Genomic DNA, 17,282 nt, shown 5'->3' with positions numbered 1-17,282 from the left:
TTGTTAATGTCTTTAACCAAACACCATAGTTTGTTAATAACTCTATTATAAACAGCTGATCCTGTAACTCCTACCACAGAAAGACCTAAGCTTACATATTCTGATCTAGATAATAAATGAACTTCAGAGTCACAGTCTTTGCTTAAATGAACTGTTTCCCTTGTGCTTCAAGTATGTAACACGGAATGAAATGGAAAGATCAGGAGTCCTAGCCACGTAAAAGCACACGGTCCTCCACTTTTATTTGCAGGAATGTAAGTGATATTTCCACTGCTTCATCCTTGTTGGTGGCATTAAATATTTGCAACAACATAGCTGACGAGTCATTATGGCAACTAAGCAAGTAGAAATGACATTAACAGTGCTTTTCATATTCGTCATACAAAAATCCGATTGACTGAACAGTTTGTGCTAGGTTAGTCCAGATGATGTAGGATTGGTGCAGCAGAGATGTTGATCGGCGCTTTTGGTTGATTACTTGGAGCTGGGGACTTTCGATCCCTCCTGACGCACCGGAATACAGAGCACTCAGCACAGTCACCACAAAGAAACTACGTAGTATGATCTGTAAAAGAGATAAGTACGATTATTCTTGCAAATAACATTTATCGGCTGGTACATGTTCCCACTTCTCATGTCCTGGTTTCATGACTAAGAAAGTATTGTCTGCCCTTTGTTATGATTTCTGCTGGTTCAGGAGGACCATTTGGGGATTCTAGTCACACATTAGCACCAGGATTTTTGTCAGCTGAGCCAAAGTCGCCCTCTCCACACACTGTAAGAAGGGCTGGGGCAGTCCCCCTTTTAACTATTCCTCCATACACTGGAATAATTACAATTTGAGCAATTCTGTCTCTAGGTTGTATTATTAAATCAGTGTCCCCAATGTTAAATAAGATTGTTTTAAGTTAACCTTGGTAGTCTGCATCGATCACTCTCCCAAGACCTGAGTACCCTTGAGTACCAACCCAGATCGAGAAGCAATCAATCCAAAATGCTCCGGTGGAATTTGTATTCCCAACACCTATTTCAATCGAGACTAGGGAGGGTCTGGCAGTGCTGGCGGTCCTAATCCACCAGGGCAGCGCTACAAGCAGCACCAGTGCTGGGGATTACGACCCTCCTCTCCGCCAGCGGTTACATGACAGTAACCCCGCCATGTAAAGGCTGGCAGAGAGAGGGTGCCCCAGGAGACCCCTACACTTGGCATGGGCAGTGCAGGGCCCCCCCAGCCAGCCGCATCACAAAGTGCGACGGGTGCTGGTGCACCCTACGCACTACAGCATTGCCGCCATCTCTATTATGAGTCACCAACAATGTTGTAGGCCGTTTCCCACTGGGTCACCTCCCCATCTGAACTTCAGCAGACAGGCTTTTCCATCCGCCAAAGTCATAATGACTCACTATATCTCTTAGTTTCAGTCTGTACAGGTTCATAACATGCAAACCAACATCTGCAGATTCTGGTGTTGCTCGGTATGGAGCTAAAGCTCCGGTCTTTGTCTCCCAATACATAAAGGTGTTGGTTGCTGTATGAGGTTGTATCTGTAAAGCTGGGGTGAACATCGTATTAAAGGGGTCTCTGCATTTGTCAAAGTTCTATTATTCAAAATATGTAAAGCCTCATTTAAATGATCTCTCCAACTTCTCAAAGATCCATTATCCAGCTTTTGTAACTCGCCTTTTAGCAAGCTGTTCATGCTCTGTCAACCCCACGGCAGTGCGCACTCTATTGGCGACTAGAATGCAAAAACCCAGCACTCTCAAAACAACGTAGTTTATGCATTGTGCTGATATGTTTAACCTTTTGCATTGCAGAGTTCAATCCTGAAGACTTATTTTTAATGTGCTTACAAATGCTGTTCATTTGCAATGTATTGCTGCAGGCTTTCAGAGTGTGTTAGGGTGTGGTCCCTTTCCAGGGCCTTCTAGAGACTTTCCCTGCAACATGCCTGGGTGTGGTTGTGGGTTGGGCCAAGACTCTATAAAAAGGAGCCAGCCCAGCTCCAAGTGCTCACTATTCAGAGGTCCCGGTGCAGAGCAGAAGCTACTTCCTGAGCTCCTGTCCCGGTGGCCTATTTGATCTTCCAGACATCTGACTTTCATTCTTCATCTGGAGATCCTTGTTCTGGGCGGTAAGATGGTGGTTGGGCTGGCAACCCGACGCCGGTATCGAGAACTCTCATGTTCTTGGGCCTAATTCTTTTATGATTTGACAGAGTACTTTGCGCGTGTGAAAAATACACTTGAGTGTTTGTAACATTTGCAGGGTGACTTGCGAATCGGCAAGACGCCCAATACGTTTCATGAGAATGTAATCATGTTATTCATTGCACGCTACCATTTCTTGGCATTTGCATGGTGGCTGAAGAATCAGCAAGACCCGCGATTCGTTTTATGGTGTTTTAACTTTGTTGTTAATTGTGCGCTACCATTTCTTGACATTTACATGGTGGCTTAAGAATTGGCAAAAGACGCGTGATTCGTTTCATTGTACTTTGATCTTGTTATTCATTGTGAGCTGTTATTTCTTGGCATTTACATCGTGGTTTACGAATCAGCAAGACGCGTGATTCGTTTAATGATGATTTGACTTTGATATTCATTGCATACTACCATTTCTTGGCATTTTACATGGTGACACTCGAATCGGCAAGACGCACGATTCTCTCCTCGAGTTTAATTCATGTTGTTTATTGTATGCCACTATTCTAAGGTATTTATCATGTAATATTCGAGTTGACAAGTTATGGGATTTGTTTTCCTGAATCCATATTGTGTTATTCATGGTGCACAATCCTTTTATGGCATTTACTATATATATATATATATATATATATATATATAAAAATCTACAATATGCGCAATTTGTGTTGAAACATTTTAAGAGTACACAGAAGATCAGAGTTTCTAGATGCAATATTGTACGGTCCTAGTATGCATTCTCAAAAAAGTATTTATATGACTGGTTTAAAATTTAGTCAGAATGTTCTTCTGATTCTCATGTAAGTACTTGAATAAGAAAGTTTTCATTTAATCCATCTTGATTCCCTTACAGGTATCCAGCCATCTTGAAACTTAGTCATTTTAAACTTAATTCTTAGATTGTTCATGTTTTAAGAATGACTATGCTTAGAATCAAAGTCTAGTATTGATTTCAGGAGATATAATTTTCATATTGTGTGTTCTAACCTTTTTCTTACTACAGGTCTCCTTCCCAGCTGTTTCCCTTCCTAATTCCCTCTTGAACTCTCTTAGCCTCTGTGATTCATCTATCAGAGTCTTGGAGTTGTTCAGTGGTGGACGTGTTGGGATCGTGCGCAGACCCTGAGGATCTGGTGACTCTGACATGCTCTCAATTAATCCTGCAGCTTGTGGGTAATATGGGATTTGATACACCTACTCTATATTGCGTTGTGAACAATAGTCCTGCACCAATTTACCTTTAAAATGTGACCTTTTGTCACTCTGGACCTGCAGTGGGACTCCATAACACAACATTAACAAGTCCAGTTTTTTTAAAGTGTTAAACTGAATAGCATGGGAATGCAATCAGATATCCAGAATCAGTATCCACCACTGTGTAGGCATATTGACACCCGCAACTATTCGGTAGTGGTCCACTGTAAGCAATCTGCCAAATCTACCCTGGCAGTTTTCCTTTTCCCTGACCTCTGACAGTCTGCAAAAGAGATCTCAGTTGCGTGTGTTGACAGATAGGACATTCCATGATCACAGTTTTGATCAAGTCTAAGGGAATGTGCATCCCTCTAATTTCTGCCCACCTGTTAGTGGCCTTTTCTCCAAGGTGTCCACATTTTTAGTGAGCCCACTTCTGTCTATGAGATTATGGCTTTGATGTCTGCGAAGGAATTGAACCATCATTCTAGTAAGTCGGTGGGACAGTGGGCATCTAAATGATATACAGTGATGGTACTTTGCTCTACATTTCCCAAATTTTCTGCCACAACTTTTTGCCCCACACCTCCTTGGAATATATTTGCTAGTTGTATGCATGCCACGTGGGATGCCTGGTGTCCAACCCACTGGCAGTAGACCAAGAATTAGCATAAATATGACATTTCCCAATTCTTGCTTCAGAGCCTGATATACAGTGTACAATTCTGCGTATTGACTACTCTTCTCTTCTCCTGTAGTGGAAAGCAGCTTCCTAGTTACAGGATTATATGACACTGCCTTCTGATGTCTCTTGGCACCCAAAGACTTGGCTGAACCATACATGCTTCCTATCCTCTGGAGACAAGGATTGAATTGGCTCACCCCATCTCTTTTTTTACCTCTAACACTTCCTGCAACACATCTTCATTCTCTATGGGCCCTGTGCCACCTGGTCATGCAGGGCTGCTGTTCCTGCTGGCCCACTCGGGCCCTGTTCTGTATGTACCGCTTCCACTTCATGACACTTGCTTCCTGTGCATGTCCTATTCGGCAGGTTTCGGGTGAACTCATCACCCACTGCATTTTCGGGATTTCGGGTGTCAGGATCATATTGTGCCCTAAGGTCATTTGCTCAGTATCCACTAGAGACCAGTAACAGGCTAGTAACTGCTTCTCAAAAGGAGTATATCGTTCTTCATCATCTGGTAACTTTTTGGTTTGCGCCTTATCTGGATTGATCAACCATTTACTTAGCAAAAGTTCCACCCCCCATGTCCAACTGTGTCTGCACCTGTTCTTGTGTTTCTCCCTGAATCATCACTTCATTGATGTAATGAGACAACTGCACACCTATATGACAGGTATTTCATCAAGGTGTTCTGACACCAGCCCGTGACAGATGGGAGGCTGTTTACCTACCCCATAGGTAATTTTACATTTTAAATTGTCTTCTAAGGTGTGAAAAAGCAAATTGCTCCTGAACCTCATGGGCCAATGGCATGGAAAAGAAAGCATTAGCGATATCAATGGTTACATACCACCTTTATGTTTTTGCATCCTTTCAATCAAAGTGATGGTGTCAGGGACTGCTGCAGTCAAAGGGGGTGTATATTTGTTCAATTCTCGATAATCGATGGTCATCCTATAGCTCCCATCCAGTTTGCGCACAGGTCACAAAGGATTATTCCACTCATTGGTGACTTTGGCCACCACACCTGCCCCAATCAAATCCTATATGGTGGTACTTATCTCCTCATGCCCTCTTGGGATTCAGTACTGTTTCAAATGAACCACCTTGGCGGCTGGGGCCATCTTCACTGGGGGTATCTTCAAATGACCCACCCTCACTGCTGCCGCTGAAATGTATCTCTTTGATCCAAATTAATAACACCCATCCTCCAAATACAAAGTAATTCCCTTCAGAATGTCAATTCCAAGAATATAGTCTAAGAGGGGCACAATCAAAACAGTGCACTCTCTTTTTGGCATTCTCCCTATTTTCATTTGAACATTAGTCTGCACAGCTGGGGTTTGCTTCCCACCCAACTCTATGATGGTGTAGTGTTGACCTGTGAACTTTTTGTGATTTCCATATATTAAAGAGGCCTCTGCTCTGGTGTCGACCAAGGCCCTAACCTTGTGAACATTTTTGTTGTTCCAGTGAATTTCTAAATCAACATGGGGTCTATTATCTTTGCAAGCCCATCCCTATACCGGAGTTTTGCCCAAGTCAAGTCTGGATATATGCTCTCATATATGCAAGGAGATTCCTCTCCTTCTCTGTGTTCCTCATTTAACCAGGCAATATTAAAATCTTCCTCCTCCTTTCCCATCGAAGAAACATTTTTCTTCCTCTCTTTTCCTTCCTCCAGCATCTGTAACTTGCCCTAATTCACTCGTTTGTTATCCTGCTCATTCACCTTTCTGTTACCCTCCTTTCTGTCTAGCCCTCGCGTGCGATACATCTCCCACAGACTCTTGGTATCCATCCCATCTTTCTTTTCTTTGTTGATACCATTCTTCAATGATGCCATAAAATACCTCTCCTAGATACTCTGTTATAATCTATGCAGCTCTAAGACCTTGAGGCTTTCTCAAGTTTCATTCATTCTCCCAGCTCATGGACAGCCTATAGTACATCATTTAAAAGATTACATGTCACTGACACATTTGTAGGGTGGGGGAGTGAAGCTAATTATTTTGTTTCGCACTGACAGCAGTCCATCCAACAGATGGTGAGCATAGCCCAGAAAAATGGCAGTTTTCATAACCTCTTTCTTAATTCTCTGCATTGCATCTCTTAATGTATACTAGGGCTTAACATTTTGTGGCCAGTCTGACTCTGCAGGATACTTATGATTACACCCTATGACTGCTCACTGTAGTATGGTAATCTGTTGGTACCATGAAAACCATTAAACTACTCCTCTACAGTGGGATCAGTGCAAAGTATACAAAACTTTGTGGTGTCTCCTACATCCAGCATCACTCAAGAGGCTCCTGTGTCAAATAATAACACCATCAATGTAAGCAATGTTTCCCCAGGTCTCTGCCGGAATCTGTATATAATATCATTGACCTCCTGTTGACTATAATCTTCTGGAGAGTCCTTGGCTGCCCACTGAGTGTATTGCGGTCCATTTTGTATCTTTCGTCTATCTATGGGCTGCACACAAATAATTTTCTGTTCGTCTGCCTCACCCTGACCACCGTTTTGAAAAGACTCTTTGCCAGAGTCAGAAACGTTAGAAGAATCCCAAATATCAGCATCCCAACCATCCGGATTCCAGTCTAGCCCTGCTTTAGCAAAGGCTAAATTAACTTTTTCATTAACTCTTCCCCTGCACTTTTTGTATTTATACTGAGCCACACGCACTGCAGACTTCTCTGCAATGGTCTGGTAAGTACCAACTTTATCTTGCAGTAATTTATTTTGACATGACAACATTGTTGTGGTATTTTGGGCTTTAACTAGCTGCCTCTCTAATTGCTCACATTCCTGTTCTAATTGAACACATTTATCATGCAATTTGCAATAGGCAGATAAAAGGATCCAGCCCTGTCTGCCTAAGATAGATAAATCCTGCCTCTTCTCTACGGGCAGTTTTTGAAAACAAGTCAATACCTTTGCTGGTTCAGCATCTATAGTACGTGTGTCCCAATTCTCACTCAATCCAGCCCCGCAAGCCCACTCATTCACAAGTGCATCATAAGGTGCTTTTTCCCAACCCGGAATTTAATTTGGCATCTGAGAAATTGCCCTTGATTATTTGCCAAACATTTTCATGTCTTAATTTTTTATTTTGAATCCTTCAACTGACACCAAGTTGTGTTGCTCTGCTTTAAACTAAGAGGAAACAGTGCCAAAGAATGCAACACTCCTAGTGTGAGTAATGAATTTATTAAGGCACTTCCCAGATATCAAATAAAAGCACAGTAATATATAAAAATAAGCATACAGTGATGTACGTGCATATGTTAAAATATAGCAGTTAAACAATCACAGGCAAATATGTACAATACATCAGCATTTTATATATATATATATATATATATATACACATACACACACACTAAATAGTTAAGAAGTTATGTTCCAACACAGTGTGACCCTGTTCTGGTGAGAAATGCACAAACACGTTCTGTGTGGAAAACAAGCTCAGTGTCGAAAAAACCCTCTGCTGCTGCTGTGATGACACCCGAAGCTAAGCACAAAATGGAATCGATGGTCAAGATTGAGTCGGTGGTCAAACACACATAGCATTACAGAAGTCACAGTTGACATTCATATGATCTGCAACATCCTAGTGGATGACGTCGGAGGGGTCAACAGTGTTCTAGGAGACGCCTGTTTTGGTAATGAGTTGACAAGGATTTCGTCTAAGGTTTCAATGTCTTTGAGGTTTTTTTTTTTTTAAAGTAAACAAAAACATTACTTGATGGAATCATAGGCTCAGATCTGGATTTTGAGGAATCCTCTTTGTGGTGCCTGGGAAATGGGCTTCGCCCTTTGGATAGTGTGGGATGTGTCTTTTTTTTTAAAGACTTTCTAGGACATTTTTCAGTTCTTTGATGTTTTTAAAAGGGACTCGGAATCCTCCAAAAGATTTCACGGGAGGGATCAGAGGTAGTTTCACCTTTCTAACCAGATATTGGTCTGTCCATTTCAAAAGGATTAATAGTGGTAATACCAAGTAAAATAAGATCTAAATGAATTCACCAAATGTTTTTCTGAAACTGCCCGTGAAATTGCTCAACAAGTATATTGATGGTTTCCTCCCTCCAAAATAATGAATCAGGATTTTAGGGTGTAAATTGTACTCTTTGATCTATGTAGCATAATGAATTAAACTTACTTGTTGAATACCCATACCAACTCACTCTTTGGTTTCAGTCGTTTTCAGAAGGTCATGTGACCCAGTCTCTCCTTTTTAAAAATCACTTTCACAATTGTACAAGGTAGTCAGTAGAAGGCTCGTGTACCGAAACGCGTTACCATTTCTACCAGCATATGCAGGTTTTTTGCATTTTTTTTTCCAATGAAATAAAAATATACGAGGTGGAAACACCCTCACGACAAACCTGGTTGTGCTGCCGTCTTTTCGCCGCAGCCTGCTTGGAAATACAGGCTACAACATACTGCTGAGGAGAAGTAATTGATAAGGCGAAAGGAGTGAAGTCAATTGTTTCAGATTACCTGTGGTTACCGGACCATATTGGAAGTGCCCCCGGACGTTATTGAGGATTCATACCGGTGATAGTTGTTTTGTTGTTTATGGAGCAATCCTTGCTCTGCCTCCGGACACAACATACACGGAATTGTTGGGCGTGGCACGCAAAGGAGACGCGGTAAGTGCGATTTGTAGGTGGGGGGTGGAGGCTGTAACTGGGTGTCTCGGAGGAGGCATTTTCGGGTTCTGTAATTGTTAGCAAGCTTTATCGTAGCCAGTGACGCTTCGTGTGTCAAAGAGAAACTGAAAAAATACAGAGTTGAAGTTTAAAGTGACCTTTGCAGTGCGTCACAATTATTTATGGCTGAATATATGTCCTAGAGTTGAAGAGGCATAGTCCCGAACAGGAGCAGCTGAGTCTCACGAAGAATACTGAAACAGTAGTATTGCAATCGGAGCTTCTAATTGTTGATCAGGCTGTCTGTGAGAGGTTTTGACCTCACGAACTAAAACAAACGGTTGGAATCAGAACTGCTTTGCAGATGCTGTGCTGAAAAGAAAAAATAATAAAAAAATTATATATATATATATATATATATATATATATTTCCCCCCCCCCTCTACTTTTGAAACAGGAGAGAATTAACTATGGCCAACAGACTGGCAAAGAGACAAGAAGTCTATAAACAGCTGTTTGATGAATAAATACCAGGGCCCTGGAAATGGGCCAGACAAGAAAAACTAACTGTTCACCAACTAAGCTGGTTAAAGACTTAGAAAAGGCACGAATAAAAGAAGTAAATACGTGGTGGGAGACAGCAACACTACAGAAATACATAGATGTGGCCAGGGTGCCACGTGGTCTCAGACGTTTTGTGTTGCCCACCCTAAGTGATATGGATCTGGTTTTATTACAACAATGGCAACATGACACAGTGGAATGCTCCACGAAATTAATTAAAACTCTATTGTCCATATTGAATGTAAATTTGAAATATATGCAAAGCAGATCAACGATCTTGAGGATGCACTAGAACCAGATGCAGGAAAAGAAGAAGTTAAAAAAGCTTTTAAGGAGATGGAACAAAAAATTGAAAACCATTAAGAGGTACAACTCAAAAAGGCAAAACAAATGATCTAGAGAAGACAGACTATGACACTGGAAGAATCTACACTTTTGCTAAGAAATATGCTACCCTGTATAAGAGAGATGGATAAGATGCTGGAGAAGGGGGTATCAAACTCCAGCCTGGACAGCTCAGGAGCCAGTTCAGGGGACAAGAATCGCTTGGTGGGAGCAACAAAACTGGATTATTCAGGAGAATTACAGCTCCTACAAATACAGACAAGAAACATGAAGGGAACAGGGCGAAACGGTCCCAAGAGCAAGTGCACAAGAAGTAAGACGACGAGAAAAAAACAAGTAGGATCAATGATGAGTGATAACAATTTAGTGATAAACGTGTCCTCGAAAAGAATGGTGAAACATCTTTTAGATCTCCTGAATAAGGGTCTTGTATTTGTCCCTATGAATAGAATGAGCTTACCCAATGCGAGGAACAGTTTATATAAATTGTCAGAAATTGAAACTGAAAAAGTATTTGAAACGAAAATGAATCAGAGAAGGAAATCTAAGATTTAATCACAGATTTCATCAATAACCTTGAATGACGTAGAAGATCTAAGAATCTTAGTCTGGAGCAAGAATCACTTGGTACCTCACTGGCAGGTGAACTTTCGGTGAAGAATATTTTTTGATTTAGATGGACTGGGCACTGGGAGTGCTTTGAGCAGTGGCTGCAAACCAAAAATCTTTATTCTGCCCACAACTCTCCCCAGGGAACAAAATAGACATTTTCCAGGAGATAATGGTGGAAGAATCGACAAAAATTGCAGTGAATGAATCAGTAACCCAGGAATGCCTTAAGAGTAAATGCAAGATGACTATGAACAGAAAGGATTGAAGAGCCTTGAAACAGGATGTTAATATAATCATCAAACCCTCCGACAAAGGAGGTAGCATTGTTTTGATGGATCGCACCAAATATTGAAGAAGCAATGAGCAACTCAGGGGAAAACGGAAAGTTATCAACTTCTGAGCACAAATCCCAAAGAGAAATATGCTATTGACTATTGTTCCAAATTTCAAGAGTGGCATAATCGATGCCTCATTGATAAGAATGAATATCATTATCTAAAGAATGATCAACTCGTGACCCCAACAATATATTTTCTGCAGAAAAGCCACAAAAACCTTGAGAATCCAATAGGCAAGCCAACTGTCAGTGCCAATTGGCTCCTTGTTGGAGAACTTCTCAAGATTCATAGACATTTTCCTCTTTCCATTCGTACCAATGCTACCTTCATACATCAGAGATTTGATGGATTTTGTGAACCACATCAATAACATTCCAAAGAAAACAGGTTACCTTAGGGCCACTATTGATGTTGTCTCCCTTTACACTTTAATTCAACACGCTTATAGCATGAAAGCATGTAGGTACTACCTGAGATCTCGCTCTCAGAGTCATTTCGAGCACATGGAAATTTTATTAGAAATGTTACACTTCTGTTTGACACGTAACTTTATGTTTGATGAAAAACATTATTTGCAGCTGTCTGGGACAGCAATGGGGACATAATTTTCACCCTCATACAGAAATCTTCAAGGCGGAGACAATCTGGACACAAAAGAATAAGAGACTTGGAATATATCGTACTATGGGTACGATTCACTGATTACTTGTTTCTTATATGGGATGGAGATGAGGAAGAGTTGATAAGCTTTACTGAGTCATGGGAAGAAAACCTACAGAGATTGAAACTCACATATGAAATTAGTGCTACTAACATCACGTATTTGGACATAACTCTGTATATCGATGGGGAGAAGGTGTGTACATCTAGCCACAGGTAGCCAACTAGTTGTAACATTTTGCTGCACGACAACAGTTGACACTCACAGGCCTTAAAATGGAGCATCCCATATGGGGAAAAACTACATGTCAGAAGGAATTGCTGAAAAAAGTGACTTTCAACATGAAGCACAAGGAATGTGTGAAAGATTCAGAGCTAGGGGTTACCCCAACAGTGTGTTACACGATGCTCTAAAAAGAGCTTCCTCCTGAAAGAAGGATGGTTTACTCACTATTAAACAGAGAGTATGTAGAAAAACAGAAGAATCGTCCTTTAGATATATAACAGAATACGGCCAGTCAAGTGCTATTGTAAAGAAAACCTTAAAACAAAATTGGGGAATTCTGAGACTGGATGAGACCTTGATATTGGCACTTCCGGAACAATCAAGAATAACATACAGCAAAACAGCCTCATTAGGAGATCATATGGTACACAGCTACATGCAGAAAGCCCCGAGCACTGATCTGAACTGGTTGAGGCATAGGCAAGAGGGCTTTTGGAGATGCCAGAAATGTAAAGCATGCCTTTATGGACATAACGCGTGTGAATTTCTGTTCATGACTGGGAAGAACTTCACAGTTAGAAGCAGGATCACCTGTGAAGCACTGTATGTTGTGTATGTCCTGGAATGTAGATGTGTCAAGAGATATACAGGAAGTATTGTTAACAAGCTGAAACTTCGGATCTTACAGCACATCTGGACCATTCAAAACGGAGAGATGACATATGCCATGGCCAAACATATCTGGGAAGGACATGATGGGAATAAAACCAGGCTCTGCTACTTTACAATCGACCACATTATGAGAACTTTGAGAGGGGGAAATCGAGCACTGATTCTTAGAAAATCAGAGTACAGATGAATCATCCTAATGGGAACTGAGATACTGTGGGGCTGTGATGCAGAGCTTCACGTTTTCTTACATTGACTTTCTAAATAAGCTTTCACGTATTGTCATGGTCAAAACTTTAAAATATGAAGAAAAAAAAAATCGAAAAGATCTGGAAGTTGCCAGCTGTTAACCCATGACTGATGAACAAAAAACCAAACAGTTGATAAGACTTGATACACAGAGGAAATATATGCTGTAACCCAGAACGGACTATCAAATGAGATCGTAGGTTTGAGAGTGTGTGTTTGATCCAGTAGATTAGTGAACTGATAACAGGGTACTTTACCACCATTAGTTATGAGCTTATAAAGCTAAAAGAATCCCAAGGGTCCAAATTGAATCTTTAAGTGAGATATTCAGTAGAAAACAACTTAAGTTTGAGATTTTCTTTTAAGAAACACTTCTTTTTCAGTATTGCAATATCTAATTACGTGATTATGTTTTTGAGAATTCATTTGGGTTCTGGGATATGAGCTCACAAAGCAAAATACGAGTTATATGGGTCTAAAATGTTTACTGGAGTAGGATAAGAAGCAAGAAACACAAGGTACTTTACCAATATGTTAGAAGAGATACTCAGGAATGTGGGTCCCAATAGTCTAAAATTACCGATGAATTGTATTATTAAGTATAAAAGATCCCAATGATCTCTAATAGTTTTTTGACATCAGATTTGCATAATTAATATCTTAACATGTGTAATAAGAAAAAGGACATAAGCATTGTGAGAAGTGTAGATCAAGGTACTTTACCGATATGGTACCAAAATTGTGTTGAAAAGTTTGGTTTTCTGATTCAAGTCCACCTGTTCCTGAAAGCTGGGAAAATGGTGCTTTTAGCGCCACAAACTTCACTGATACCATTTGCAGGAAAAAACAAGATGCCTTCTTCTGCAGCACTTCTCACCTCCTCCCCCAGGGGAAGCACACACCCTGGGTACCTTTGGAATCCTCAGCATGTTGGAAAAAAGGATGGAAATTTGGCTTAGATAGCTTATGTGGACAAAAACATATGGGAGCCTAAACCCAAATTATCCCCAAATAGTCAAAACATGCCTCAGCAAAACATTTTCAGCCGTATTTTGGCTAATTTCTAGGTCTCCTCCAGGGGAACCCACAAACTCTGGGTACCTTTGGAATCCCCAGCATGTTGGAAAAAAGGATGCACATTTGGCTTGGATAACTTATGTAGACAAAACAGTATGGGTGCCTAAGCCCAAACTATCCCCAAATAGCCAAAAAATGGCTCCGCAACGGTGGTGGCGGGAGGCCCAGCAGCTAAGGTGTTAAGGACCAAAACCACTTTAAACTCTCCTACTATCTCCAACTCAAATTCCCCTCAAAAGAATTTAATGGTACAAACTGAACAAATCAAGATATTGAAGTAGCTGGCAATGAGATGTATTATATAGTCAGTGTAGCACAAGGAGCAATACATTAAGGTGACATTTAAAGATTAGAGGGGCACTTCTAAAGTAAGAATGGTGAGCAATTCATATCATGAAAGAAGAATCAGCCAAGTGCACACTTACTCTTAAAAAGAGGAGTATAGAGAGATATTTTGAATGCAATTCACTTGAACCAGCTGATAGGCATATTCATGGAAGACAACTCTGGCAGTATGCTTTTGAAGAAGCGAGTGCATATGAAAATAAATTAACAGACATGTTTTAGGAGTTGGCACTCCAACACATCCGTTTCAAGTAGGGCACGTGACTTAAACACCACCCAAAAATGGGCTAGATAGGGTATCTAAACAGGTGACACAGAAAATCAAAATGCATTTTAAAAACCCAATTTAAAATGGTAATTGCAGTTGCTTATTTGTCAAATATGAGCAACACTTTGCTAATACTAGTTAGATTTGTCGTTAGCACGTTCTAAGTTTCACCATCACCTTTACTCGGCAGCCACACAGTAGGCCCTCCTTTCCTCGCTGAAATTTGAAGCTATTTTCACAGATACAAGTAATAGTTTTTTAGTGTAAGTATTTTTGCCTTTTGCAAGTTCAGATATTATGATATACCCACAATTTCTGAAAAATGATTCAAGGAATACTGGTGAACATATTCAACGTAGCTGCCTTGGATATGTATGCCACCTGAGTTTAACTTTTTAGTTATTATTTGTAGGAAAGTACCATCTTTCTTGGCATGTTACCCCCAATTTTACATGTATGTCAGTATGTTTTTGCCTGTCTCACTGGGATCCTGCTAGCTAGGACCCCAGTGCTCATAGTTTGTGGCCTGAATGTGTATACCTGTGTAGTGCCTAACTGTGTCACTGAGGCTCTGCTAATCAGAACCTCAGTGCTCATGCTCTCTATGCTTTTAAATTTGTCACTATAGGCTAGAGACCACTTTTACCAATTTCAATTGGCATACTGGAACACCCTTATAATTCCCTAGTATATGGTAACTAGGTACCCAGGGTATTGGGGTTCCAGGAGATCCCTATGGGCCGCAGCATTTCTTTTGCCACCCATTGGGAGCTCAGACAAACCTGTACACAGGACTGCCACTGCAGCCTGAGTGAAATAACCCACACATTATTTCACAGCCATTTTCACTACACTTAAGTAACTTATAAGTCACCTATATGTCTAACCTTCACTTGCTGAAGGTTAGGTGCAAAGTTACTAAGTGTGAGGGCACCCTTGCACTAGCCAAGGTGCCCCCACATAGTTCAGGGCTATTTCCCCAGACTTTGTGAATGCAGGGACACCATTACACGCGTGCACTACATATGGGTCAATACCTATATGTAGCTTCACAATGGTAACTCCGAATATGGCCATGTAACACGTCTAAGATCATGGAATTATCCCCCCCCATGCCAAATCTGGTATTGGGGAGCCAATTCCATGCATCCTGTGGGCTCCACTACGGACCCCCAGTACTGCCAAATCGGCTCTCTGTGGTTTTCTCTGCAGCTACTGCTGCTGCCACCCCAGACAGGGTTCTGCCCTCCTGGAGTCTGGGCAGCCCACTTCCAGGAAGGCAGAACAAAGCATTTCCTCTGAAAGCAGGGTGTTACACCCTCTCTCTTTGGAAATAGGTGTTAAAGAGTGGGGAGGGGTAGCCTCTGGAAATGCTTTGAAGGACACAGATGGTGCCCTCCTTACATAAGCCAGTCTACACCGGTTTAGGGAACCCCCAGTCCCTGCCCTGGCGCGAAACTGGACAAAGGAAAGGGGAGTGACCACTCCCCTGTCCATCACCACCCCAGGGTTGGTGCCCAGAGCTCCTCCAGTGTGTCCCAGACCTCTGCCATCTTGTTTCCAGAGGTGTGAGGGCACTCTGGAGGCATCTGAGTGCCCAGTGCCAGCAGGTGACGTCAGAGACCCCTCCTGATGGGTGCTTACCGGAGTAGGTGGCCTATCCTCCTCTGAGGGCTATTTAGGGTCTCTCCAGAGGGCTTTTCCTCAGATAACGACTTGCAAGAATCCAGCAGGACTCCTCTGCACTTCTCTCTTCGACTTCTGCCAAGGATCGACCGCTGACTGCTCCAGGACGCCTGCAAAACTGCAACAAAGTAGCCAGAAGACTACCAACGACATTGTAGCACCTAATCCTGCCGGTGTTCGACTGTTTCCTGGTGGTGCATGCTCTGGGGCCTGCCTGCCTTCACCCTGCACTGGAAGGCACGAAGAAATCTCCTGTGGGTCGACGGAATCTTCCCCCTGCTTCAGCAGGCACCAAACTTCAGCTTCATCGGTACTCTGGGTTCCCTCTCATCCTGATGAGCACGCCCCCTGGAACACAGGTGGTGGACCCAAGTGACCCAGACTGTCCAGTAGTCCAACTGTCCAAATTTGGAGGAGGTAAGTCCTTGCCTCCCCTCTCCAGACAGTAATCCTGTGGACCACGTGAACTGCAGCTACAAGGGCTTCTGTGCAAATTTCCAAGAAATCCTGCATTCACAGCCGAGCCTAGGTCCCCAGCATTCTGTCCTGCGATGCTCAGCTCCTTGAGTTGAACTCCGGTGTTGTGGGACCTCTCTTTGCAGTGTTGAGACAACCGCCGCGTTCAGACTTCTTGAACCTGTGTTCAAGGACTTCTGCAGGTGTTTCCTTCCTGTCCGAGGGCTCTCTACGTTGCTGAGGGCCCCCTCTGTCTCCTCTCCCAAGTGGCGACATCCTGGTCCTTCCTGGGCCCGGGCAGCACCCTATTTCTCCAACCGTGACTCTTGCAGCTAGCAAGGCTTGTTTGCAGTATTTTGCCAAGGAAACAACTCTGCCTCCTCCAGCATGTCGTGGGACATCTTCTGCACAAAGAACTCCCTACCTCCTTCCGTTGTTGCAAAACCTGCAACTTCTTCCAACCGGAGACAGCCATTTTGCACCTTCATCCGGGGTTTAGTGGGCTCCTGCCCCCCCTGGACACTTTAGCGACTCTTGGACTTTGCCCCCTTCCTTTGCAGGTCTTCAGGTCCAGGAATCCATCTTCAGTGCTTTGCAGTCTGTTGTGGTCCTTGCAAAACCCCTTATCACAACTTTATTGTGTTTCTGGGGAAACAGTAGTACTTTACTCCTACTTTCCAGGGTCTGGGGGGTATCTTTTACACCCTTACGTGTTTTCTTACACTCCCAGCGACCCTCTACACACTACACTAGCCTAGGGGTCCATTTGTGGTTCGCATTCCACTTTCTTAGTATATGGTTTGTGTTGCCCCTAGGCCTATTGCATCCTATTGTATTCTACAGTGTTTGCACTACTTTGACTGTTTTACTTACCTGATTTGCTTAGTTGTGTATGTTACTTACCTCCTAAAGGAGTATATCCTCTGAGATATTTTTGGCACATTATCACTAAAATAAAGTACCTTTATTGTTAGTAACTCTTTATTGTCTTTCTTATGATATAGTACCTTTATGATGTAAGTGGTATTGCATGAGCTTT

General features: G+C 42.2%; 1 protein-coding gene across 1 annotated transcript in view; it reads right to left on the bottom strand.

The window, feature by feature from the left end:
- Positions 1-218: 218 nt before the first annotated feature.
- LOC138250572 (uncharacterized) overlaps positions 219-17,282 on the bottom strand; it is a 167,762-nt gene continuing 150,698 nt past the window's right edge. Inside the window, exon 5 of the mRNA XM_069205577.1 lies at positions 219-565. Coding sequence (XP_069061678.1) covers positions 552-565 — 14 coding nt within the window. The 3' untranslated portion in view covers positions 219-551. The remainder of the gene's footprint in view (positions 566-17,282) is intronic.

Source organism: Pleurodeles waltl, chromosome 1_2 (genome assembly GCF_031143425.1).
Source record: "Pleurodeles waltl isolate 20211129_DDA chromosome 1_2, aPleWal1.hap1.20221129, whole genome shotgun sequence".
Classification (NCBI taxonomy): Eukaryota; Metazoa; Chordata; class Amphibia; order Caudata; family Salamandridae; genus Pleurodeles; species Pleurodeles waltl.
The sequence above is the reverse complement of the archived record's forward strand: the minus strand, read 5'-3'. Positions and strand labels throughout refer to the sequence as shown.